General features: G+C 43.6%; 1 protein-coding gene across 6 annotated transcripts in view; it reads left to right on the top strand.

Annotated features, from left to right (window-relative positions):
- Positions 1-26,412, top strand: part of Eif2ak4 (eukaryotic translation initiation factor 2 alpha kinase 4) — a 94,645-nt gene that overhangs the window by 49,295 nt on the left and 18,938 nt on the right. For 5 of the 6 annotated variants that reach the window (XR_004770563.1, XM_027422214.2, XM_027422213.2 and 2 more), the window contains 16 exons: positions 51-134; positions 2,530-2,652; positions 4,564-4,668; positions 5,221-5,278; positions 6,083-6,162; positions 7,200-7,301; positions 9,385-9,438; positions 11,413-11,649; positions 13,759-13,834; positions 14,722-14,843; positions 18,522-18,571; positions 19,441-19,609; positions 20,625-20,741; positions 21,342-21,407; positions 24,767-24,937; positions 25,264-25,398. Coding sequence is in view for 5 of the 6 variants with exons in the window: in XM_027422214.2 (XP_027278015.1) it covers positions 51-134; positions 2,530-2,652; positions 4,564-4,668; positions 5,221-5,278; positions 6,083-6,162; positions 7,200-7,301; positions 9,385-9,438; positions 11,413-11,649; positions 13,759-13,834; positions 14,722-14,843; positions 18,522-18,571; positions 19,441-19,609; positions 20,625-20,741; positions 21,342-21,407; positions 24,767-24,937; positions 25,264-25,398 (1,749 nt within the window). In the remaining variant the exon portion in view is untranslated. The remainder of the gene's footprint in view (positions 1-50; positions 135-2,529; positions 2,653-4,563; positions 4,669-5,220; positions 5,279-6,082; positions 6,163-7,199; positions 7,302-9,384; positions 9,439-11,412; positions 11,650-13,758; positions 13,835-14,721; positions 14,844-18,521; positions 18,572-19,440; positions 19,610-20,624; positions 20,742-21,341; positions 21,408-24,766; positions 24,938-25,263; positions 25,399-26,412) is intronic. The other variant, XM_027422216.2, reaches the window with a different exon arrangement.

The raw sequence follows: 26,412 nt of genomic DNA, 5'->3' as shown, positions 1-26,412 counted from the left end.
GTTTAACTTCAACCCTCAATTGGAGTTCTCCTGTGCTCCTCTTGGTTTAGGTTGAAGACCGCAATGCAAAGGATAGTTGCCATGAAATTGAGCCATCGGTGACAACTGAGGCTGTGCACTACCTTTATATCCAGGTGAGACCCTGCTGGACCAATCGGTGATGTGGTACCTCTCATGGCTTGTTGGCAATGTGTTTTATGATGTACCACAAGGTAATGGACAGAAAGGGGCTGATTATCACTGCCAAAGTTAATTGGCCAGAAAAGTTATAACACGGAAGCCTCCCCTACCCCCAGCCTTGAACTTGTTCTTTTCCACAGTGTTATCAGGAGGCACCTGGGGGCAGCCCTGGACCTAGGCTGTGCACGTTCACACCCTGGATCCACCAGTCACCACTGTATGAGCTCAGATGAGAATCTTTTTTTTTTTTTTTTTTGATGCAAACTGCATGAGGCTTTATTGTTGTTTAACGAGCTGACCCCATGTTAGCTCGGGTCTTTCATCCACCCGCCATGGCGGATGGCTAGCAAAGACAGTTCAAAGCGGCTGGATACAGATCTTGTAGGGCAGCATGAGGGGAGTGTCTAGGGGTACGCACAGCCTCAGGATTGGTGTGGCTCCAGGCTTGGAGGGTTTGCCCTGTGTTGATTGGTCAACTGGTTGTTATGGCCCATAGGCCTTCCCAGGGTGGTTGCTATGCTCTTCGAGTCATTGCGCTTGTCCACAACTTAATTATCTGATCCTTCTTACAACTGAACAAGAGGAAGTGCCAACTCCCATAAATGCAAGCGAGGGTGTGCCTTAACTGTCCCCATGTGTCCGTTCTCTAAACACACCCGTGAAGTAGGTGGGACTCATGGGAGCTCAGGAGGCCTGAATGAGGCCTGGAGGATGACTTGGAATGTGCCAGCAGTGGCTGCCCATGAGAAGATGAGGCTGACCGGTAAAACGGTGCAACACTTCAGCATGAGGAGTTCCCCATTCTGGCCCTGGCACAAACCAGAAGCTAGTTTCACACATCAACCTAAGTCTTAAACGGTGCTACACTGTTCTCTCTCTCAGCACACCCAAGGAGGAGTAAGACAGAGCCCCTGCCTGAATGTTTCCATAGGTATAATGTTCTCTGGATTCAAAGAGGATTTGTTATTTGTATTGAAGGGACCAGCTCCCCATTTCGGCAGCCTTAACAGCCTAGCACGTGCTTGCCTGGCCTTGCCTTGGTCACTGGGAGGTCAGATGCCGGCCTCCTGGCAAGGAACCAATCAGAAGTTAGCTGGTGGCGCTATGCTTTACGGCTCTGGGTGTGCTTTATGGACAAGTGCACAATAATGATGCGCAGAGCATAGCAATCGTGGGAGGGCCTATGAGCCACAACAACCAGTTGACCAATCAACACAGGGCAAGCCTGGAGTCACACCAATCCTGAGCCTGAGCATACCCCTAGACACTCCCCTTACTGCCCTATAAGATCTCTATGCCGTGGCTTCTCAGCGTCTTTCCCAGCCATCCGCCGTGGTGGATGGATGAATGGCCCGAGCTAACATCAGGTTAGCTCGTTAAACAACTGCAATAAAAGCTCTTGCTGTTTGCATCAAGTTTTCGACTCCACCTGGTGATTTGAAAGGTGGTTGAGGTCCTGGGCTGAGATCCTGGGGGCCTGAGCTTCCAGGGGGTCTTTCAGTATACAAATAAAGCCAAGGACATCATTAGGCTAGTTAGCTATTCCTGGAAATTTGAGATTGGATGCAATCTTATAAAGTAATAACATTTTATTGCAATATCAATTTTCATATTTGTGACAAGGATTTTAAACAAGTAAAACCTTTTTAAAATAAGCAGCTATATATATTTGTTTGTTTGTTTATATACATTGGTGTTTTGCCTACATGTATGTCTGTGTGAGACTGGAGTTACAGATAGTTGTGAGCTGCCATGGGGGTGCTGAGAATTGAACCTGGGTCTTCTGGAAGAACAGCAATGCACTTAACTGCTGGCCATCTCTCTAGTCCCGTATGTTTGTTTGTATGTATGTATGTATGTATGTATGTATGTATGTATGTATGTATGTAATTTTTAAAGTAGGAGCTAGGAGTATAGCTCAGAAGTAGACCAATTGTCTCACATGCAAGAGGTCCTGGGTTCAATCTCCCTGGGGGAGAAGGTTATATTAGCAGCAAATACTATATATATTTGTCCCAATGTGTTCTTCAATACTATTAGTTATTGATAGCATCATTAAACACATATTTGCTCCTAGGAGTCTTAGCAAGTATTTGGGGTACTTGGGATTGAATCCAAGTTTCATGTATGCTTAGAATGTGCTGCACTCTACCACCGAGCTACATTCCCTACTCAAGATGGTTTCTTATACTTTTAAGTTTGTTTTATTTTTCAGCATAATAAAAAGACAATTCTTTCTAAAACTGCTTAAAACCCATTACAAGTTTTACAAGATTGCATTGATTCCAGTTATCCTCCTGATTTGAACCTTTGGTGTACGGGTCCTGCCTGCTTCCGCTTTTCCTGTAGATGGAGTACTGTGAAAAGAGCACTCTGCGGGACACCATTGACCAGGGACTGTACCAAGACACCATCAGGCTTTGGAGGCTTTTTCGAGAGATTCTGGATGGATTAGCTTACATCCATGAGAAGGTAAGCTTTATTACATCCCATGTCCATGTAACTTCTATTTACATGAATTGTGTATGTGTGTTGAGTGAATATCTGTGCATGTGTTGTGGAGATTAGGGAGAAACTCCCTTTGGAATGTGCTTATGGATGCCGGAAGTCAGCACAGGGTAGGTTGAATGAAAACAGCCCCCATAGGCTCATATATTTGAATATTTGGTCTCCATTCCCAGTCAGCTCTCTCTGCCTCAGAGTTTGTAGAGCAGGATATAAGCTCTCAGCTACTGTTCCAGTACTATGGCCTCCTGCTGCCATGCTCCCCACTGTGATTGTCATGGACTCACCCTCTGAAACTTTAAACCCAAATAAACTCCTCCTTCTGTAAGCCTAGGTCATGGTGTCTTGTCACAAAATAAAAAAGTAAATAAGACAAATAAGACAGGTGTCCTCTATTACTAACCCCCCCCCCTTGTTTTTGACAAGGTCTCTTGCTGAACATGAAACTTGCCAATTAAACTAAACTAGCTAGCCAACCAGCTTTCAGGGGCTGCTTGTCTACCACCCTTTGTACCCAGCTTTTATGTGGATATTGAGTATCTGAACTTGGGTCCTCATGCTTGCACAGAAAACATTTTTCCTACTGATCAGTCTCCCCAGCCCCTATTTATATAAACTTATATTAAAACTCAAATAGGAAAGTGAAGAAAATGAGCATATAAAACAAAACAAGGAAGGAAACTATGAGTATGAGGAGATAATCTTTTACATTTATTTACATGTATTTGTTTATTTGTGTGTATGTGTGTGGGCCAGTAAATGCCACTGTGCACACATGGAGGCCAGAGGACAATTTTCTTTCCTTTTAACATGTGAATTCCAGGGATCAAACTCAGGCCATCAGCTTGGTAGAAAGGACCTTTGCCTGTTGAGCCACCTCACTGGCATGCAATAATATATTTTTGTAGGTAATAGAACCAAAGGCCAAAAGATAGGGACAGTACCGAGTGTCAACTCCTGTAGAAAACACTGAAGATGGCCCCTGGGTCAAATCTAACTCACACCTGTTCTTATATGGCCTGTGAACTAAGAATAGCTTTTATGTTTTTAAGTGGCTGTAGCTGTTTAAAAAAAAAAAAAAGGATATATCATGACATGAAATTGAAATTTCATTGTCTATCAATAAAGTTTTATTGGAACAAAGGCATGCTCACTTACCTATGTCTGTATTTTACCATAACAGCAGATTTGAGTAGATGCAGGCAGTAGAGACTGTATAGCCTGTGTTAGTTATTTTTCTGTTGCTGTGATAAGACAGCATGACCAAGGTAACTTAAAGAAGAAGGAATTAATTTGGTCTTATAGTTCCAGAGGGATGAGAGTCCATGATGGAGGGGGGAGGCATGGCAGCAAGAACTGGATCCTGACAGCTCACATCCTTTGTATCATAGTAAAAGGAAGAGTTCTTATTACATTTAGCATCTTCCAAGTGAAAGAGGGAGCATGATAAGCCCGTAGGAGGAGGAGAAAGAAAACAGGATTCCTGTGACATCATCACTGAGCTCCTCCCAGGAGTTGGTGTTAGAATAACCTGCAAGGCTCCTGAAGGAGGTAGAATGGGGAAATGCTGGTGCAATTAGAATGCGTGGAGAAGTATGAAAGTGCCCTAGGCAGGAGAAGTCATAACGGAGAGGGAATGAAGGTAGTGTGGGCCTGTCCAGAGCTGGCTTTTGTGGTGCAGCATGTGTGGACCTGCTTAGGACCACCAGTGGGGAGGTCACAGGATCGCAGAGGACATTCCAGAGACCAGACATCTAGGACCAGGTGGACCACAGGAGAGGACCTCTTCCAGTTGTCATCATTTTAAATTAGGAAACACGTGAAATGTTAAACTCTGTGTGGGAAGCAACTGTTGGATTCTTCGTTGTCTTCCAACAGGGAATGATTCATCGGGATCTGAAGCCTGTCAACATTTTTTTGGATTCTGATGACCATGTGAAAATAGGTGATTTTGGTTTGGCGACAGACCATCTAGCCTTCACTGTGAGTATTTTCAAAATTAGGCTTTGCCTGAAAATGACCTAGGAGTTTTAATAATCCTGGAAATAAAGCGATGGGGTAGTGAGTCTTCTGTGCCCTGCTGTGTCACCTTCCGCTGGAAGGCAGGTCTGAAGGGACAAGCTGCAAGTGTCTCTTAGGCTTTGAAGCTATTGGTTTATGAGCAATATTTAGGTGGAAGGCATGCAATACTCTATGAAATAATTTGATATTTTAGGCTCCCTTGCTGAGCATTTGACAAGATGCTTTTCATCTGAAGAACTTTTAGTTGGTTTGCAAAAAAAAAAAAAAAAAAAAAAAGTGAGACTCTGCCCTGGACAGACATTGTCCGCCTGGGAAGCAGGTGGATCTCAGAGTTCGAGACTAGCCTGGTCTAGGGCTACACAGAGAAACCCTCCTCAAAACAAACAAACAAACAAACAAGCATGGTGATAACAATTCTGACATTCATTAACATGCATTTCAGTCTTCATTTAGAGACAGATGAGCCATTCCCACTGAGGGCTCTAACGGTTAATCTGTATGATTGTGTTTTAGGCTGATGGTAAACAGGACGACCAGGCAGGCGATCACATGATCAAGTCAGACCCTTCAGGTAAAGCCTCTTTTATCCATGTGTTCAAAAGCAGACCATAAAACTTCTCAGCCTGGAATCCGCCTTTTACTTTAAAGACTTTATTCTGAAGCAAATTGAAATTATTTTTTGAATAGTTTTTATGGAAGTTTAAGTATTTTTTTTTTCTTTTTCACTAGGTTAGTTGTTCTTCAGAAACGTAAGAGCTTTGATTAGTAGAGTAATGTCTCCTAGGGCCCAAAGCTGTGTTTTGACCAACCCCAGTTGGTCCTATAGGGTTCCCTCAAGTCCTGCCTATCTGGGGTCCTAGCTAATCCTCCATTCCTGTGTAAGCAGACACCCTTGTGTGAGGCAGTGCCAGGCAATCTAGGGCTTAGATCAGTCGTCTGTGTAGTGCTCACGTTTCCTCCTGGTGAGTACTGCACACAGGACACAGACCAGGCTTCGCTTTTAAGAAGCTCTTTTGTTTTGGGCCATCGAGATGGCTCAGCAGGTAAAGGTGCTTGCCACCAAGCCTGAGGACCTGAGTTCAACTGCTGGAGCCTACATGGTGGAAGGATACAACAAACTCCCACAAGTTGTCCTCTGACCCTCACAGACATGCCACAGCACACACACGCCCACACACACATACAAATAACTGTGAGGTGGGGCGGGGGGGGGGAGCCCTTTGATTTTCAGTTTTCTTTACCTAGAGCTGGGGATATAGCTCACTGCCACTCACCTGGCATGCACAAGGCCCTGGGTTCAATACTTAGCACTGAGAAACAGCAACAACAATAATAGTCCATGGCTGGACTGCTCTCCTTCTGTTTTCTTCCACAGGCAATTTAACTGGCATGGTTGGCACTGCTCTCTATGTAAGCCCTGAGGTCCAAGGAAGCACCAAGTCTGCATACAACCAGGTATAGACGCGCGCGCGTGCGTGCGTGCGTGCGTGCGTGCGTGCGTGTGGTGGGGCAATCTCAAGAGTAAGTTACAAGTAAGAACATCAAGATTGTAACAGGTACGGTTTAGTGACCAGCTGAAATAGGAATAGTCACTGATTCCCATTCTAGGCAGGGCATGCAGCAATGCCCAAGCACAGCAGCTGAAGCTGACTTCATTGTAGAAGCTTGTAGGCCCTCTATCCATTAGTAATAGATATGAGCCAACCTCTGCTATTCCCCTACTTAGATCAGGAACATAGGGAGCGAGGCAGTCACAGGAATAAGATGGTTGTGTTCCCAGCCCTCAGGGAGCTAACCCAGGGATGATGGAACCAGCAATGAGCAAGGAAGAAAGGAGAGAACTATCCAAAATGCATTGAGACCTGTGAAGAAGTGAACTGAGTAGCAAGGCAGTAGTGGGGCCTGGCAGGCATTCAGAATTGTTTTTTTCAGTTCTGGGCATCCAGCCTTAAGGACCTTGAACATTCTAGGGCATCGAGCCATGTCCCAAGACCCTTAGAGGATGGCAGTTAGAATAAAGGATGAACAAAGACAAGCCAGGACTAGGGGTAGGGCACTTGCCTGGCATGTGAAAGGCTTGGTGCTGCCAGTGGTGATGACAAACCCTGGCTACAGCATGCTAGGGAGGGGAAGGGGGGAAGCAGCGGAAATGGCGAGCATCAAGAAAAGGTTCTTGGTAAGATGAATGAATTCTGTACAGCCTGGCAGCTACCGATTATAATAATGTATGATAATTTCAAACACTGCAAGAGACTAGTTCTCAAGTGTTCTTACAGGGAGTAGCTATTACATAGATGGACATATTAGCTTGACTGTGACAACTGTATCTGAGTGAAATTTTTGATGATTTGTTTTTAAAATTATAGGTCTAAAGACTTGTTTTAGCACAGATCATCAGATTTCTTTTACTTCATTCCAGAGCAAATCCCCTAGCTCCTGGAAATTCACTTTGATATCAGAGCTCTCTAAAGGCAATTCTGTTTTCCCCACAGAAAGTAGATCTCTTCAGCCTGGGAATTATCTTCTTTGAGATGTCCTATCACCCCATGGTGACAGCCTCGGAAAGAATTTTCGTTCTCAACCAGCTTCGAGATGTGGGTGTCAGATATGTTTGATGTGTAAATTTCCTGATCCTCAGAGCTCAAAGCAGGATTTTCTCCTGGTATTTATAACATAGAAGAGGCTATCAGTTGTTGATTTTGTTAAAAGCTGGTCTTAGTCTGTAGCCAGGCTGGCCTGAAGCATGAGGTACCCCTGTCTGAACCTTCTGCATGCTGGGATTGCTGGTGTGTGACACCAAGCCTGGCTGCCTCCTGTCATTTCAATGACTGTCACTGGCTGGTAGATGGTATGATAATCAGCTGTCATTTTCAGTGACAACTCTTCAGAACAAGGCGAGTCACCTCATTTAAGGAGTTAACACAGCAGTTTTGATAACTAGAGATTGTCAGCATAGACTGTTGCTCTGTCTTTTAGTAAGAGAAAAACCCACGTCTGTCAACGTGCCCAGTGATGAAAAACAGTTTTGTTTGAAGCAAGCCAGGCTAGGCTATATGAGACTTGAGACCTTATCTCCTGTCCTCCCCCCAAAAAAACATAAAGATCATATTGACCAGAAGTCAAGATGGATCTGAAGTCTGGAGTTAAGTCTGTGTGGTAGAGTATTTGCCGATCCTGGCAAACAACACATGGCTCTCAAAAATATCCGTCATTTGAGCTGTTTTCTCCCAATGGAATTTCTACTCATGTTTTTGAGATTAACCCTTGCCTCTGTTGCTGTTTGCGCTCAGAGAGACCAGTGTTACAGGGAGTCAGCTCAAGAATGCCCATGGCAAAAGGGCATTAAGAAAGTGCATGTCTTTAATCTCAGCACTGAGGAGGCAGAGGCAGGTGAATCTCTGTGAGTTTGATGCCAGCCTGGTCTACAGAGCGAGTTCCAGAACAGGCTCATAAGCTACAGAGAAACCCTGTCTCAAAAAAATCCAAAAAATAAAAAAGAAAGTAGAGAGTGAAGCCTGAACAGTTTAGACTCAGTAATTTATGAGCCACAAATTTGGGGAGCCTTTCTCATCCTTGGGGAGCAAAGGCGGCAAATGAAACCACACACAGCAAGCCCAGTATGGTGGTGCAAGCCTACAATCCCGCCTCAAGGCCAGCCTGGACTATGCAGCAAGATCCTGTCACAGCACCATAATAGATAACTAGCCAACAAATAAATCAGTATCGCATACACTGAGATGCATTTAAATTATTTCTCATTTAAACTTAAGGGGAGGTGATTTCCACAACCTAGGCAGTCTTTTTCCTGAAGTCTATGCTAATAGACTGTGTACTGGAAGAGTGAGCACGGACGTGGGGAAGGTGTCGTGTTGGTGGATTTTAAAAACCTATGGATACTTTGGACAGTAGTTAAATTAATTATTTTGACAGCAGCATGTGGGTAGCATGAGGGGTGTCGGTGAACCAGGGTAATTCTGCTGTTCACCATAGCAGGGATGCTCTTAGATGAGGGTGTCCTTGAGGAAGTACCTGTCTGTAATCTGAAATTATGTGTTCCTTCATTTCAAGAATATCTAAACTATCAAGTTAATCTTGTAATTGAGGTCCTGTGTATCAGAAAAGTGAGGATTTGGGGTAATGAGCAGGATTGGTACTAACTAAATTTGTCTATTCAGTGTGTGAATCTTTTCTTTTTTCCTTTTTTTTTTTTTTTTTTTTTTTTTTTGAGGCAGGGCCCCATGTAATCTAAGCTGGCCTCAAACTTGGCTGTGTATCTGAGGCTGCCCTTGATCCACCTACCAAGTTCTTCTCTTAAGTTAGGTTGATGATTTGGTAGAATTTTGCCTTTTTTCATTATGTGTCTCATTAAACTAATTTGTGTTTCTAAGAAGCCCTTAAATTTAATTTGCTCCTTATACTGACTTTTATCCACAATGATAGTCAGGGCAAAAGTCTCTCACTTAAATCTCTCCCATTTAAACCTAAGGGGGTGATTTCCACAACCTAGGCAGTCATTTGGGTGAAGTCTGAACTGTGTACTGGAAGAGTGGGCACAGGGCGTGGGGAAGGTGTTAGCAAATTTCAGTGTGCTCTTTAGTTATCTTAATGTGATGAACAGAAGCGTAGCCTGTGGCAGTCTGCCAAGCCTTTGCTGATTTGAATATAACACTCTTTCAGCCCACATCGCCCAAGTTCCCGGAGGACTTTGATGATGGAGAGCATACAAAGCAGGTAATTCCCTGATGCTTTCATTGCTGCGTCTTCCAGTCTTGGGTTTTAATTACTGTTTTCTTCATTTTCAATTAGTAATCTCCTGCCACTCTTTCTCTTGTGTTCTAAGAACAATGTGGGGGAAAATACCAAAAGACAAAGCTCTTAAAATGTTACTAGACTTGAGATGCACTATAAAAAGGTCAAGGTCTGACAGAGCAAATTAACAAACTTAAGAGTTCTTTTGTGTGCTTAATTGTGCCTTTGAAATGTTACTTGGAACATTGGCCTAGCTGTGGGAGTTGGGGAAGGAAAGCTTCTACAGCAAGTTGCTTTAGATAAAATTTAGGACCTGAAGGGAAAAATTAAATTATAATCTCAGTCTGAAGTGATTCGGGTTTTGCAGGAAGGATAGCACTCACCAGGTGATCTGCTGTTACAGGTTTGGGGATTGTTTGCTTTTACAGTACTAGGAGATCAAACCCAGTCCCGTCCCCCTCCCCCCCACACACATGTTAGGCTTGTGCTCCACCACTGAGCTATCTCTGCAGCTGATGTTACAGTATTTCAAAGCAAGATAATTTCTCACATACACCATAACTATCCGAGTGTGTGTGTGTGATTGTCTCCGACTATCACTGAACCCAGCTAATAGAGAGTTACTAGTGAGCTGTATCTGGTGTTCCTTTCTTCTTGCTGATAGTTGTTCACTGTGGTGAAACCTTCACTCACTGATGCTCATCATAGGGACATTTCCCTATACTGACTTTTATTGACAATGATAGTTGGGGCAAAAAATCTCTTATTTAAAAGATCAGTGTTGAGACCAGGAGCATAAACAAAGCATGTCAATATTTGCAACTTCTTATTTCGGCTACATGGCCACACCACTGCACATCTCTAAGACTTTAAGATAGGGACTGATAATATCTTTTTATTTCTGTTTACTTGAGCCTCTGTACTTCATTGTTGTTTAGCATGACACTGTTTAAGGCTGTGGGGTTAATTTGAGCCCCTCTGTTTAATTAGTGAAAAGCCATTAGACAATGGACCGTTACCTGTTCTACTTATTTTGTTTAGCTGCTGTTTTTCATTTGAACTAGTCATATCCTGTGTCATAACTCACTTCATAGACAGAGTCTCTCTACATAGCCCTGGATGTCCTGAAACTTACTATGTAGAACAGGCTGGCCTTGAACTCACAGGGATCCACCTGCCTCTGCTTCCACCACCCCCACCAGAAGATACATTAGAGATGTTTAATAAAATCCATCTAAAAATTGAAATTTTCTGTTCTCAAATATTCTAACATTTTTTGCAAATTCTTGCTCTAAGGATTTATATCAGGATTAAGAATCACAGAGGGAAGTGTGGTGGCATGTCTTTAATCCCAGCATTCGGCAGACATAGGCAGGTGGATATCTTTGAGTCTTAAGCATGGTCTATGGTCTATGTAGTAAGTTCCAGGCCAGGCAGGCTATATAGTGACCCTGTCTAAAAAGAAAAAGAGAATCCTTAGGGAACCTTTCAAAGCTTTATGTTGCGTCAGAGGGTTCTGTACTACAGAGGTATAACAAGCAACATGAAGCAGGAGAATTCCAGGGAATGGGATCATTAAAGAACATAGGAGAGCAAAGACAAGTGTAATGAGCAGCACGGTTGCTAGCTGCCATGGGCTGTGTGCTAAGTGCTGACATTAGGCATCAGCTCTTTGATGTTTTCTCCATATCTCTTTTTTATAAGAATTAAGCTCAGCTAGTGTATGGTTTGCTGAGTTACGGATGTTTTTGACTGTTGGTAACAAGAGATATAAAAAGGGTCTCTCCCTTTCGAGAAAGAGAACAGTTGAGTTTACCCGCAAGTCTGTGGTCATAATGAGGTATGAATGGCACAATCAGAGCTCTTGTAAGAAGTGCCCTGTGTGACTGCCTGTTGGGAAGATTCTTGAGCCTCACCTGCTGTGTCCTCACCAGCTATGTGCCTGTTACCCTGCAGAAATCTGTCATCTCCTGGCTGTTGAACCATGATCCAGCAAAACGGCCGACAGCCACAGAGCTGCTCAAGAGTGAGCTGCTGCCCCCGCCACAGATGGAGGAGTCGGAGCTGCATGAAGTGCTGCACCACACCCTGGCCAACATAGACGGGAAGGCCTACCGCACCATGATGGGCCAAATCTTCTCCCAGCACATCTCGCCTGCCATCGACTACACCTACGACAGTGACATCCTGAAGGTAGCCAGACCTTGCAATGGCGTATTTCTCTGGATGGTTCCGTTTTTAATTTGCTCTTTGACAGTCTTTATGTATATCTAGGATACATTCTGATCCCTCCTCCCACCCCAAACTCCCTCCCCCTAAATGCTTCTCTAATCTTCATATCTTAATTTCTTTTTAGGTTTTGTTTTTTTTAATTGCATTTATTTATGGGGGCGGGGTACACCATGTGTGACTCAGGGACAGAACCCAAACTATCAGACTAAGCAATAAGTGCCTTCACCTGCTAAGCCATCCCACTTTTGGTTTGGTTTTGGTTTTACTTTGTGATATACTGTGTTTAACCAGCTGTTCCTCTACTGTAAGTTCTTGGCTTAAGTTCCAAAAAGCCTCAAAAGCACATGCAAAAAGTGTGACTGCTGTGCATAGTTGAGGGAAGAGCCACGCTGGTAATCACTTACTTGATTCTTGACCCTTCACACTGTGTCCACCCAAGAGACTGAGTCAGAGCCCATCCTGGATGCCCAATTAGACATCCACACAGTGAGATCCATGTGAGGTAACAGGGTGGCTTCAGCATGGGTACATGGTCCAGGATGTCCTGATACAAGGTTCCCTGGCTCCCAGCAGCTCTGGTGCTGAGGGTCTTCAGCTGTGAAGCATTGCAAGTTTTAAAGCTTCCAGGTTGTTTCTGAAGAGTAGTAAAGATGCCAATTTTAGGAGCCTTTATTATTTCATCTTGGGTCCGGGGTCGAGCAGTGATGGGGGACAGACCACCAAAGTCTATTAAACTTTGTCTAAGCTTTATTCCAGGAAAAGAAAAAAAATTTCTGCAGGACACAGAAGCTTATCAGCTATAGCTGTGTCCACAGCCAGAGTTCAGGCTTCTGAAACTGGGGCAATATGGGGCTTGTTTGGAGCCTCTTCTTACAGTAAAATCAAGCACCCAGATGTGGGTCAAAGAGCTTTTTACAACCTTGAGGTCAGGCTTAAAGTCACATTACATTTTAAGTTTTACAACTTTTGCTTATAGGATGTTAGGACGCTAACTTAGAATGTTTGTGAAAGCCTGTGGATGATAACAGCCATTTTTCACTGTCCCTGAAAGAATGCAAGGCAGAGAATAGAGTCACATAAGAGGACAGTTAAAAATTAAGGGACTACAAGCAGAGGGTCCCATAGAGGCAGTAGTTAGAAGCCAACCTTTGTCTGTTATGAAGCTGGGAGGCGGGAGACCATTGTTAAAAGTTTCCTCTGTACATAGTGGCTGCTGGGATGTTTGCTCTTAAGGCAGAAAGAGGTGGTTGAAGGCTAACAATGGCTGCCAGCTTTTCCAAAATGTTTGGGCTTACAATTTTGCATTTCTATATTCCTGGACCCTTCATTCATTTTTTGAGATTTGTTTATTAATATATATGCTGTTCTGCCTGCATGCCAGAAGAAGGCACCTGATCTCATTACAGATGGTTGTGAGCCACCATGTGGTTGCTGGGAATTGAACCTACCAGGGCCTCTAGAAGAGCAGTCAGTGCTCTTAACCTCTGAGCCATCTCTCTAGCCCTATTATTTCATTTCTAAAAAATAAAAATAAAAAACTGAAGAACCTGAAACAATTTAGGGAAATGTTTAAAAAGCTGGGTGAATAGATAGTCAATATTGGCTATCTTTGCCATGTATTTCTATACAGTTAACCTGTGGGATAATTTTAGAAGATAGAATAGTAGAGGAAACAGTATGATTTAAATGTATGTGCTCATACACACCTGTAACTCCTAGGGAAGCTGAAGAGGATAGTGACCAGGCTAGCATGGGTAACACAGTGAGACCCTGTCTCAGATAAAGAGAGGAGTGTCTAATATTAGAAAGCTCTCTTTGTAAGACTACAGGTAACTTTATTTTGTCTTTTTGTTTATTTTTTGTTTCTACAATTACTCCGATACAATGGAATGAAAAGGAAATCTCTGAAGCAAATATATCCATGCCTCTCCTCTAAATATGTTCAAAGAAACCCTTGCTTGAGACCTCTGCTGTGACCCTGCACAGAGCCAAATGCAAGCCACAGACTACCATTTTAGTGGAACTCTTGGATTAGGCTTGGTGATGACATTTTAATTGATCTCATTCTAGGGCAACTTCTTGATTCGTACAGCCAAGATTCAGCAGCTTGTATGTGAAACCATCATCCGCATCTTCAAAAGGCATGGTATGTCCTTTTCTAAAAACCACTCCTTCTGAAACAGTTTTCTAAAAATCATTAGAAAGTACTTCTGGGGGCTGAAGAAATGGCTCAGCCAGTAAAGTGCCTGCATACAAGCGTGAGGACCCAAGTTCAGTCCTCAGCTTCCCCGGGAAAAATCCAGATATGACAGAATGCATCTGTAACCCCAGCGTTAGGGCAGGGGCCACAGAGACAGGAGGATTCCTGTAGCTCAGTGGCCACACAGCCAACTCAGTCAGTAAGCTCCAGTGAGAGGCCTTGCTCACAAGGAAGTGGAGAGCAATTGAGGAAGACCCCTAACATCAAGGTCTAGCATAAGAGCACACATCATGTACAAACCCATGCATGTGTGCATATACCAGCACAAACATACCACATGGCTATACACAGACAAAAGAAGAGAAAGGAAGGCTGGCTATCAGTGTACACACCTGTAATCTCAACACTCAGGGTCAAGCAAGAGGATCATGAGTTTGAGACTGGCTGAGGCAATATAGTGAGGCCCTGTCTCAAGGAAAGGAAGAGACTACTACTGGTGAATTTCAGTATAACAGTATATTGAAACCCAGTTATAAGCAGTTGACATGTGAAGTTTATTTATTTTTATAGCTGAGCTTGTTGAGGAGAAACTGGTTTGACTGTTCCAGCCTTACTACTAAAATACAGTTGACTCGTGGAGTCTGAAATCTGACCAAACTGGCAAACTTAGCCCTAGTTCAGTTCTCCATTTGGAAAACTGAGGGAAAACTGGTGATGGCTTTCAGTTATCCCGGGGGCAGGCCACCCACCTGTGGGTTTGTGTGCATTTTGAGTTGCTTCCTAGGAAGCATGGGAACCCGAGGTTCAGTTGCTTTCTCTGTATTTTGGTGTAGGAGCTGTCCAGCTGTCTACCCCGCTGCTGCTTCCCCGAAATAAGCAAATCTATGAGCACAATGAAGCCGCTGTGTTCATGGACCACAGTGGCATGCTGGTGATGCTTCCTTTCGACCTGCGGGTGAGCTGGGATGCTCCTCTGGCAGCCTGGGCGCCATGTCTGCTCTGTTAAAGAATTACCCCTTCTAGACACCCCCACTGCAGGCTTATATTTGGGGTATCACCTTAAGGAAAAGAATAATCAGAGTAAAAGCATGTTAGAGTTCAGTAATGTTTGATCCTGTATTTCAGGTGCTAAGGTCCACAGAGTAACCCTATAGCAAACTAACCTCAACTCAGACAAATGAGTGTAGGTATTGTTTACTTCCTAGCTAGATCTTCAGTAAAATCCCAAAATGTTACTATTTAGAGCAATTAATGTTTGCAACAACTAATTGGGTGTGCTGAGTTTTGCCGGTGTTCTCTTGCATGTGATCCCCAGGGCTCCCATAACCAGCAGCAGCCTTAGTCGTTCGCTCCTACTGCCTTGACTGCTAACAAACCCACTGGTAACTGCACTGTAGACACGAGGAAAATGTGCGGTTAGTATGACAAACAAGGTTTCATCCCTGATGTACAGAAGGCCCTTACAAATAAAAACAAGAAAGAGGGTGTGCGCACTTAGCATGTGCAATGCCCTGGGTTGGATCCTCGGTACCAAAACATTTTTAAAATTAAAAATAGAGACATAAAGAAAGCATATAACCAGTCAATACATAGACAGAAAATGAACAGCATTGATAAACTTCCAAAGGGTGTTGAGGACTTGCCAAGACAGATGTGGCTATGCATACATACATGCTTAGCTTCACTTGGCAGATTGCAAAAATGTAGGTAAATTGCTGATGAGAATATTAATTGCTAAGTCTTTAGAAAAGTGATGAAAGTTAATAAAACATTTTAAAAATATTTAGGTGTGTGTATAACTGTTTGCCATATGTGTGCAGATGCCTACAGAGGCCAGAAGAGGGCGTTAGATCCCCTGAACCTGGAGTCACAAGCAATTGTGAGCAATCCATCGTGGGTGCTGAGAACAGAACTCAGGCTCTCTAGAAGAGCAGGAAGTGCTCTTAACCACTGAGCCCCCCAAATTTTTAAATTTCTGATACACTTTCCATATTCTATGAAATGGCAATATACTTTAAGGGTTTTTTTTTAATAACAGGGTATATGAATATTAAAAGGATGTTTATGTTACTATATCAAAATATTGAAACCTATCATGTTTGTCTATAGGAGAATGGTTAAATGTATGATATCGATATTATGGAATATTAAGCTATTTAAAAGATTTAGCTGGGCATGGTGGCCTACACCTGTAATCCCAGCACTTGGAGATTAAAGCAGGAGAATTACAAGTCTTTGTCTAAGAGACTCATCTTAGACAAAGTAGAGGGGCTGGAGAGACGGCTTGGGTTAGGAGCACTTACTGCTCTTTCCAGAGACCCAGATTCAGCACCCAGTATCCACATGGAATGGTTCACAACTGCCTGTAACTCGGCCACCCTCTTCTGACCCCTGCAAGCACATGCATGCACATAATACCTGTGTGTATACCCAGTGACACACACATACATGTAAAATAAAGTTATTAAAAAATTAGAACTAAAAAAAATTAGAACTAAACTTGTCTATCTATCAAATATTCATATATGTAAGGTTAAATACATATATGTTTATATATAGTACTATAGCTGTAAAAGTGTCCAAAATTTATTGATAGTTTAAGATCTAAGTTCCAAAGAACTCTAAAGTCTTACTTTTGTTATAAAGGTTTCTAAAACTGAAAGGAACTTGTGTGTTTATGAGGTGCTGTGAATATCACATGCAATTGGCATGTATGTGAGATGTGCACATTCTTACACATGTGTGGGTCACCATGCACACCAGCCCGTCTTGGCATCTCCAAAAAGTAAGGTGTCAAGAAGGACCTCAAATCTCCTATCTACTTTCCTAGAAGGAGGAATACAACTACCACTTTTTTTTCCCCTTCCTTTTTTGACTATTTTTTATGACTTATGGCAAAAACAACTTTTGTCCTTATGATGTAAAAGGAAATTCCTTCCAAATTATTATGTGTATGTGGGGAGGGGAAGCGAGGGAGGAGAGGCCTTATGAACATATTCATGGGACGTGGAGTAGAGCTCGCTCGGGGCCTCAGTCATATGAAACATCACTCCCAGCCCTTCCGTCTGTGTTTTTGGCTTCTGTTTCTCCTTTAAGTAAGTAAGCATCTTGGGATTATCTTTAGATAGAGGTGAATAAACTGCCTGTCATGATTTGGGCTCTGTTAAAGAGTAGAAGTGCTGTGGTTACATAGCTGTGCTTAAAACTGACTTCTGGTTCCTAGAGGATTGGTAAGAGCAGAGTTAACTTGCCTTTCCAGAAACTGGTACCCAGAGGCAAGAAAGAAGAGAGGCCATTGTTTGCAAGTGTGGCCACTAGGAACACGGTCACATGTCTTTGGGCAGTGTAACAGCAGTTTGATTAATTGTGGGTGGTTCATAAGCATTTCCTCTAAGACTAATAGGGAACTAGGGAGATTCGCCCTAAAAGATAGTACTCATTCTTACTATGATAATGAGAATTTTAAAAAACTGTATTAGAGTATGAGAGATAGAAAGAAAACGTGTAGCAATGTGCATATGTGGAGGCCAGAGAACAACTTCTAGGAATTGGTTTTCTTCTACCATGAATTTTCGGATCCAATCCCAGGTCATGCCAGTAAGCTTACATGGTTGTCTTGGGGTTTCTATTGCTTTGATAAAACAACATGACCAGAAGCAGCTTAAGGAGGAAAGGGTTTATTTCATCTTACACATCTACATCACAGTCTATCATGAAAGGAAGTCAGGGCAGGAACCTGGAGGCAGGAGCTGATGCAGAGGCCATGGAGGAATACTGCTTACTGGTTTCTCCTGGTAGCTTGCTCAGCCTGCTTTCTTATTGTACCCAGGACCACCACCAGCTCCTGGGAGCATTACCCACAATGGGTTGGACCCTCAAATATCAATCATCAATCAATAAAATGGCCCATATACTTATCTGTGGGCCAGTCTTATGGAAGGATTTCCTCAAATGATATTCCTTTTTCCCAGGTGACTCTAACTTGTATCAGTTAACATAAAAGCACAGATGGCAAACCCTTTTACCCACTAAGCCATCTCCCCAGCACCAAAACTACATCTTAAAATTCATAGGTAGCCAAAAATGTGACGTGTGTGTGTGTGTGTGTTTGAGACAAGATTTCTTTATACCTTTGAAGTCTGTCCTGGAACTCATTCTGTAGACCAGGCTGGCCTTGAACTTGTAGAAATCTGCCTACCTCTGCCTCCCAAGTGCTGGGATTAAAGGCATGTTGACTATATTTTCAAAAACGAAGAAGAAAGAGAAGGAGAAGAAGAATTTTTCTCAGACTTCAGAAATGCCACAGTGACTAGCCTAGCATTAGAGTCTACAGCTGCTGAAGTACTCAATGACCATGTCAGAGGGAATGCTCTCAGGGACCATCAGGTGTCAGTTAGTGGTTAGGGTGCTGACATCATAGAGTGTGCTGGCAGGAAGATCACTAGGCAGCAGTCTTAGGGAGCTCCTATTGTAGATGCCTCACTGCTAAGCGGGTGACTACCCCAAAACCCCAGAGTTGTACACCTTAAAACAATGTATGAGTTCTGCCCCAGTAGAGCTGCTTTTAAAACTAAGATAATTCATCTGGCACCTCTTGACAACTTTAAAAGTCTTTAAAACTTTCTTCTTTCAGGTCCCTTTTGCAAGATACGTGGCAAGAAATAACATACTGAATTTAAAACGGTAAGACACTTTACTCCCCTGCGTGTTTTTTATTCTGAAACTTTCACACAGTAAAGAATTCTAGGGTTAAAGTATTGAGTAGCATGTGTCAGGGCGCCCATCCCCAGAGCCGCTTTGTCCTCAGATGACTAGACTTTTACCAGACATCCTATCTTCTGAAGACATGAAGTGGTTAGGTCACCTGACAGGCCTGCCATTATTCTGTGCTTTCTGTGTGTCCCCAGGCAACATAACTAATGGTGTTTAAATGGTTGCCTGGGGGAAAACATCTGGCTGTTCTTGATCTTAGTGGCCCCTTTTAAGGTTTAATTGGAGAGACAAATGGCCAGTGGCCTCGGAAAGCTTGTGCAGGTAATGTTACAGAAGCTGCTTGTGGAGGATGAGGTAACAGCACAGGCATCCAGTGCTGAGACGTGGGCACTTGGCAGCAACGACGGATTCTGTGCCCACTCTGATACTGCAGGGGTCAAACTCTGAGGTCTTCATTAGTTTGAGCTGAATTGCTGGCAGTGAGGAACACCACTTCACAGCTCCTTTCTTCAGATGAAACTACAGCTGTGGAAGTGCTAGAAGTCCGCAATTACCAGTCAGCCATAAATAAAGTGTGGGTGGTTCTGTGTAGAAAGCCATCACTCAAGGTAAAATTGGTATAACTTCTTTTCTCTTTCAGACAAAAAACAAAAACATTGAACAGTTCAGGGAACTGGGGTATGGGTTATGAGGCAAAACTGGCCAGGTATAAATCTGACTTTGAACCGTTGAGTAAACACGGATTTTTTTTTTTATCTTCATTTCTTTTGCTCAGCAATTCCTCATACATATTTGTTTCCAATAAGTAGCGACCTAAGAAAGCCTGTTTCTTCCTCCAGATACTGCATAGAACGGGTGTTCAGACCTCGTAAGTTAGACCGGTTTCATCCCAAAGAACTCCTGGAATGTGCATTTGATATCGTCACTTCTACCACCAACAGCTCTCTGCCCACTGCCGAAACTATCTACACTATCTGTGAAATCATCCAGGAGTTTCCCACACTTCAGGTTCCTTTCTGCATTTTAATGTGTTGACTGGCACCACAGCCTCCTTCCATAAGTGTGGTGGGCAGTCCACGCCTGCTGTCTTCTCTTGCTTGGTGCTGGAGCAAATCACAGCTTTACTAAAGTAACTGCAAAGGGTTTGAGGGTGATGATTTCAGCTTCATCTTAGGCTCTCACCTCTACCCTGACAGAACTGGTTTGTTGGGGGTAGGAAAATATTGTTTCTCTACCCATTCTTGCAAAATTCAAGAATGAGGCTAAGCTTCCTAAGATGCTCCATGCATTCCTACCCTGTTCGGAACCCTCAGTGCTCACTCCCTCATCTCATCTGTGGACTCCCCAGCACCCTGTGTCCCTTTTCACCAGATCTCTTCCCTCGGTGACAGGGACTGCTTGTCTGCTCTCCTCACAGGCCCTGCCATCCCCACTGTTGGTCATGGGTGTCCACATGTTAGAATCTTCATCCAGCCATGGTTCAGACCCTTTCTCCCAGGAATCCCCCTTAGGGTTGGCTGACTTGGTCACCTTTTAGTCTCAACCCTTACAGCTCATGACATGAGGCATCCATGTGCACACTTGAACTTTTGTCTCAAAGCAGTGTGCTCATTCAAGGTAGAGAGCCCCTAGGCCATGTTTCCAGTTGTCCCAACACACCTATTAGAACTCATTAACTGACTGCTGTGGCCAAAAGTAACGATAACCATTAACCATCCTCTGCTTGCAAGTCAGTTACCACTGAACTGACTCCTTGCTTTGCAATCTGCATGAGCTCTTTTTAGGCTCTTTAACTTAGCTGAGATGAGCCAGCCTATTTTTTATACACATTATAAAAGTGTTTCATCCTTCAACTATAACACTATGAAGATAATGGATCTGCAAAATAAACCAGGGGAGAAGATGCTACACTTTAACCCTTCTGTGGCATTAGGATGATACATTAATTACTAGATTTCAGATTTGGCCACATACTTGTATTGCTTCTATAATGAAAATAATCACATTTTTCTCCATATCCTAGGAAAGAAATTACAGCATTCACTTGAACCATACAGTGTTACTGAAGGCAATACTCCTACACTGTGGGATTCCAGAAGATAAACTCAGTCAGGTCTACGTTATTCTGTATGATGCTGTGGTGAGCATTACTCACTTTGACTTGATATTGAAGGACACTAATAATAGCCCATGATTATTCTCTGATCCATGCAACCATAAAACTACATTGAGAATTTCATCTCCTTTCTTCATTTGCTCTGATGTGACAGAGTCAGTTGTGGTTAGGGTTTATTTTTATTATTTCTAATTATGAGTATATGGGGAAGGTAACAGTGTGAACAGTCTGTGGTTAATGCAGAATGAATTGTGGCATTCATTATTGTTACTTTTTACTACCTGAAAGCCTTGGCCAGCTTTTCATTCATCTGGCAGATTGGCTTCAAGAGTTCCAGCTTTAGTATCTGTTCTCTAGAGACTGTTTCTTCCTCCCAAAGTGCCGCTGCTGTTTGGCATGCTGGGTGCAGCAGAATGCAGATGGGGCATTGGCAATGGCCTGGGACTGGGGAGGGAGGGGAGGATTGTAGTTCATTCTTTGGTTTTGTTTTTAGGGGGGTTTTAGTTTTGTTTTCTGAGACAGGGTCTTACTATGTAGACCAGACTGACCCTGAATTCACAGAAGCCTGCCTCTGCCTCCCAGGAACCAGGTATCTTTCATTGTTCCCTTTCTCTTCTTCATCAGACTGAGAAGCTGACAAGGAGAGAGGTGGAAGCTAAATTCTGTAACCTGTCATTGTCCTCTAATAGTGTAAGTACCCTCTGATGGTGTGATTGCCACTGTCTCTGTCACTTCATGATGTCAGAAAATGTCACTGAACTTTTGTAACAATGAGGGAGCAAGCAACACACATCTGCCACTCACAGTTACAGCTTTCTTTCCCCTGAGTGTTGGTGCCATGGCAACCGCTGAGATTAGAAGAGAGAAGCTAATGCTGTGATCAAAGAGTGCCCTTCTGTGCATCCTCCGCATGCTGATGGTCCTGCTCTTTCTTGAGCACCAGGTCCTTCCTTTGATTACCCATGTAAAGCCTGTGCTTGGCATAGCCTCCTGCTGAGCGGGCCTAGCACCAGGCTGCCCTCTTCTGAAACAGGTCATGTAGAAGGAACCAGGGCACAGATATGGCAAATCCTTCTAGATAGGCCTATGCTCACCCCAGGTCTTCTACCCTTCATCACTGAATTAGAGCTCTTACTTTCCTGGAATATTTCCTACCTCTAAAATCTTCTGTTTGATCCAGTCAACAATAGGAGATTCTTGAATGGTGAATGGGTTGGGTGTAATCTCTACCAATGTCAGTTAACCAGATCTTTGGCAAAATAGACCACATTTAACTGAATGGCTAAACAATGGGAGAAAACAGAATTTTGTGTATTTTCCTCTGTATTTATATAAGGAAAGGTTGGTTTTAGTTTTCTTTTGCAATGTTAAACATTCAACATAGGGTCTCACACATGCTAGGCAATTATGCTCTTCCACTAAACTATAGCCTCAGCCCCAAGAAAAGACTGTTTTATGTTTAAAACTTTCCCAGAAGTAACTGGGCATGGTGGTGCACACCTTTAATCCCAGCACTCAGGAACAGAGGTATTAGAGGCCAGCCTAATCTACAGAGCAAGTTCCAGGACAAACAGGGCCACATCATCCTGGGCCGGGCCTAGGCCCTCCCCCATGTGTCCAGGCCAAGAATGCATTCCTTCATGTGGGATGGGCTCTCAAAGTCCCTTCTTACACCAGGGAAAAATACTAATCCACTACCAGGGGCCCCCTAGAGTGCAGAGGCCTCCTAATTGACATCCATGTTCAGGGGTCTGGATCAGTCCCGTGCTGGCCTCCCAGACAGGAGTCTGGGGTCAATGTGCTCCCCCTTGTTCAGGCCAGCTGTTTCTGTGGGTTTCACCAGCTTGGTACCGACCCCTTTGATCTTCATTCCTCCCTCTCTGCAACTAAGTTCCAGAGTTAAGCTCAGTGTGTATCTGTGAATATCTGTCTCTGCTTCCATCAGCCATTGGATGAGGGCTCTAGGATGGCATAAAAAGTAGTCATCAGTCTCATTATAGGGGAAGGGCATCTAGGTTATCCTCTCCACCATTGCCTAGATTGTCAGTTAGTGTCATCCTTGTAGGTCTCTGGAAATCTCCCTAGTGCCAGATCTCTCCTTGGACCTAAAATGGCTCCCTTTAATATGGTATCTCTCATCCTGCTCTCCTCTATTGTTCCCCCCAACTCAATATTTCTGCTCCTCCATTTTCTCCTCTCCTCTCCTCTTCTGCTCCTCTCATTCTGGCAGCTCCCTCTCCCCTACCCTCATGCTCCCAATTAGCTCAGGAGTTCTTGCCCCTTCCCATTCCTGGGGTCCATGCATTTTTCCCTTAGAGTTCTTCTTGTTTCCTAGTTTCTTTGGTGAAGAGGATCGTAGGCTGGTAATCCCTTGTTCTATGTCTAAAATTCATATATGAGTGAGTACATACCATGTTTGTCTTTTTGTGACTGGGTTACCTCACTCAGAATCCATCTAGTTCCATCCATTTGACTGCGAATTTCAAGATTCCATTGCTTTTTTCTGCTGAGTAGTACTCCATTGTATAAATGTACCACATTTTCTCTATCCATTCTTCAGTTGAGGGGCATCTAGGTTGCTTCCAGGTTCTGGCTATTACAAACAATGCTACTATGAACATGGTTAAACATACGTCCTTATTGTATGAATGTGCATTATTTGGGTATATGCCCAAGAGAGGAATTGCTGGATCTTGAGGTAGACTGATACCCATTTTTCTGAGCAACCACCAAAACACCAAACAATGAAATTAAAAAGTGGGGTGCAGAACTAAATAGAGAGTTCTCAGCAGAGGAATCTGAAATGGCTGAAAGACACTTAAGAAAGTGCTCAAAATCCTTGGCCATCAGAGAAATGCAACTCAAAACAACTCTGAAATACCACCTCACACCTGTCAGAATGGCTGAAATCAAAACACCAATGACAATCTATGCTGGAGAGGATGTGGAGAAAAAGGAACACTCCTCCATTGCTGGTGGGAGTTCGAACTTGTAAGACCACTTTGGAAATCAGTATGGTGGTTGCTTAATTTTTTTTTTTTATCTTTAACTTAGTAAGCAAACTACAAGAGAAACACTTAGCCAGGCACAGTGAACACACTTTTAATCCCAGCACTCAGTAGGCAGAGTCAGAGCAGATCTCTGTGAGCTTGAGGCCAGGTCTGCACAAGGAGTTCCAGGGCTATAAAGTGAGACCCTGCCTCAAACAAACAAACAAACATAAATAAATAAATAAATAAATAAATAAATAAAATGGAAAGAAGCTAACGCTTTGTGATTTAAAGTGCAAATGAGTTTACGCTTAACTGACTACATTAAGCTGAGTCATGGTTCAGTTCCTGGGTTTTGTGTACCAACTTATAGGTGGGCCAGATTCTGCCTACAGTGTAGCAGGGCTATAATTTTGGTCTTATATCCAGCTCAGCCCCTGGTAGTTTTCTCTCTGACACTGTGTCCATAGTTACTCCCTCTTCCTTCTGCTGTATGCTGGGCACTGTGGTCAGCCACAGTCCATCATCCCCAGCACTGATTTCTCAGGAGCAGACAATGACAGAAATAGTGTGCTGAGGGAACAAAAGCTTTGGAGATGGTTGCAGGAGGAGGCAGTAATCCCAGTAGGGATTACTCAAGCAAAGGGGGAAGAGAGAATTTCTGGCTAACTCTGAATATCTGCAAATCTGGCCTGCCTGTCCCATTTGTGCCCCTGTAGTAATGTCGATGAGGATGAGGATGGTGAAAGGAAACAAGGTTTTCAATAGAGAAAGATGCACAGGAGGCTCTACTGGTGTCGGCTCCAAGTCACTGGCCAGTGCTCAGTGCTCACCACTGAACGAGGAGACTGTGTGTCTCATATTTCTGTGAGCTGCTTCAAACTGGAATGGGGAGGGGGTGGATAATCTTTAGGATTCTAGCAAAGTCTGGGATTACCTGACCACGAAGTCCTCAATCCTCGGGCTGCACAGGCTCCTTGTGTTCCCAGCAAGTGAAAGCACTGTGCGCACAGTCCCCTCCTGCAGAACAGCAGTTGACTGGATCTCTTTGCTTTCCAGCTGTGTCGACTCTACAAGTTCATCGAGCAGAAGGGGGATTTGCAAGACCTAACCCCAACAATAAACTCACTAATAAAACAGAAAACAGGTGTTGCCCAGTTGGTGAAATATAGCTTAAAAGACCTGGAGGAAGTTGTCGGGCTGCTGAAAAAGCTGGGTGTGAAGTTACAGGTTTGACAGCTGTTCTGTGCCGGCAATATGGGCCTGCGGTGTTCATGGGAATGGGTTTATTTCCTTAATGCTAGTGTTGTATTTTCCCAGAAAAACTCTGCTTGGGATTTCTTTGCAAGCCAAGCATCACTGTTTCTGTCACACACCTACGCTGTGGTGTGTGCCTCAGAGAGGGGGATATTGTCAGAGAGCTTAGCAGGCTCCAGTAAATAGTTTTCTGCCTGATCTTACCGAAGGGTTTTGTTTATGCAGAATAGCTGAAAGAGTTGCAGTCCACATTCCACAACTGAGGCTGCTGACCGTATGTGTTGCCCTTCCCTCCATAGGTCTCCATCAACCTAGGCTTGGTTTACAAGGTGCAGCAGCACACTGGCATCATCTTCCAGTTCCTGGCATTCAGCAGACGCAGGCAAAGGGCTGTGCCTGAGATCCTTGCAGCTGGCGGCAGATATGACCTGCTGGTGAGTGTGCCCTTTGTGTATTGACTAGCTCTGGCTTACTTCTACTTACTGTGTGAATTCTTCACTAAAATGCAAGAAGATAAACCAGTAAATCCTATCAAATCCCTCTTAGCATTCATCTAGGAATGCTGAATGCACTGTGGAGCTAGGCATGATGGTACCCACCCATGATCCCAGCACTTGGGTGGCAGAGGCAGGAGGATTGCTACAAATTCAAGACCAATCTGAGCTACATAGCAAGTTCCAGGCCAGCCAGAGCTAAATAAGGGCACCTGTCTCATAAACACAAAGTGTCCAGGTGTAATGCTAGCACTTAGGGTGTGAAGCAGGAGGAGCAGGGGTTCAAAGCTAGACTCAGCTACACATCAAGCCCAAGGTTACCATGGACTACATGAAACTGTCTTTAAAAAACAAAAAATACATGAGAGAAGGGAGGCAAAGGGGGGAGTAGGAGGAAATAGGGAGTGGGGAGAATGATCAGCGTGTATTATATAATATACTAGTACTAGGTACAATGAATGTATGCCAATAAAAAAACAATATGGCTGGTAAGGTGGGTAAAAGTTCTTGCTGTGGTAGCCTGGTGACATGAGTTCTATCCTTGAAATCCACATGCAGTTGGAAGGAGAGCTCTGACTTCACAGAGTTGTCCTCTGACCTCCACACATACACATACTTCAAAATAATAGTAATGATAATATTAAATAATTTGAGGCTTATAGGAAATTGCAAAGATGGTACAAATAGGTCTCCAGGATCCTTTTCACCCATTTCCTTCTCTGACCCATCCCACTTATCATAGACTGTCAAAAGTAGGAATCTGCCATGGGCACACTGAGTTATTCTGCACTGTTCATCATGTAGACTCCCATAGCCACTGCCACAATCAAGACACAGCTGTTCATTACACAGTTTGGGTGGCATCAGTATTATAGGTGCAGGAGAAAGGCAGAAGCTGCCTCACCTTACGCTTTACTCATGCCTATATGGTCAGATTGTCTTCAGCCTTTTGTC

This window comes from Cricetulus griseus, chromosome 6 (genome assembly GCF_003668045.3).
Source record: "Cricetulus griseus strain 17A/GY chromosome 6, alternate assembly CriGri-PICRH-1.0, whole genome shotgun sequence".
Classification (NCBI taxonomy): Eukaryota; Metazoa; Chordata; class Mammalia; order Rodentia; family Cricetidae; genus Cricetulus; species Cricetulus griseus.
This window is presented reverse-complemented; position numbering and strand designations above follow the sequence as displayed.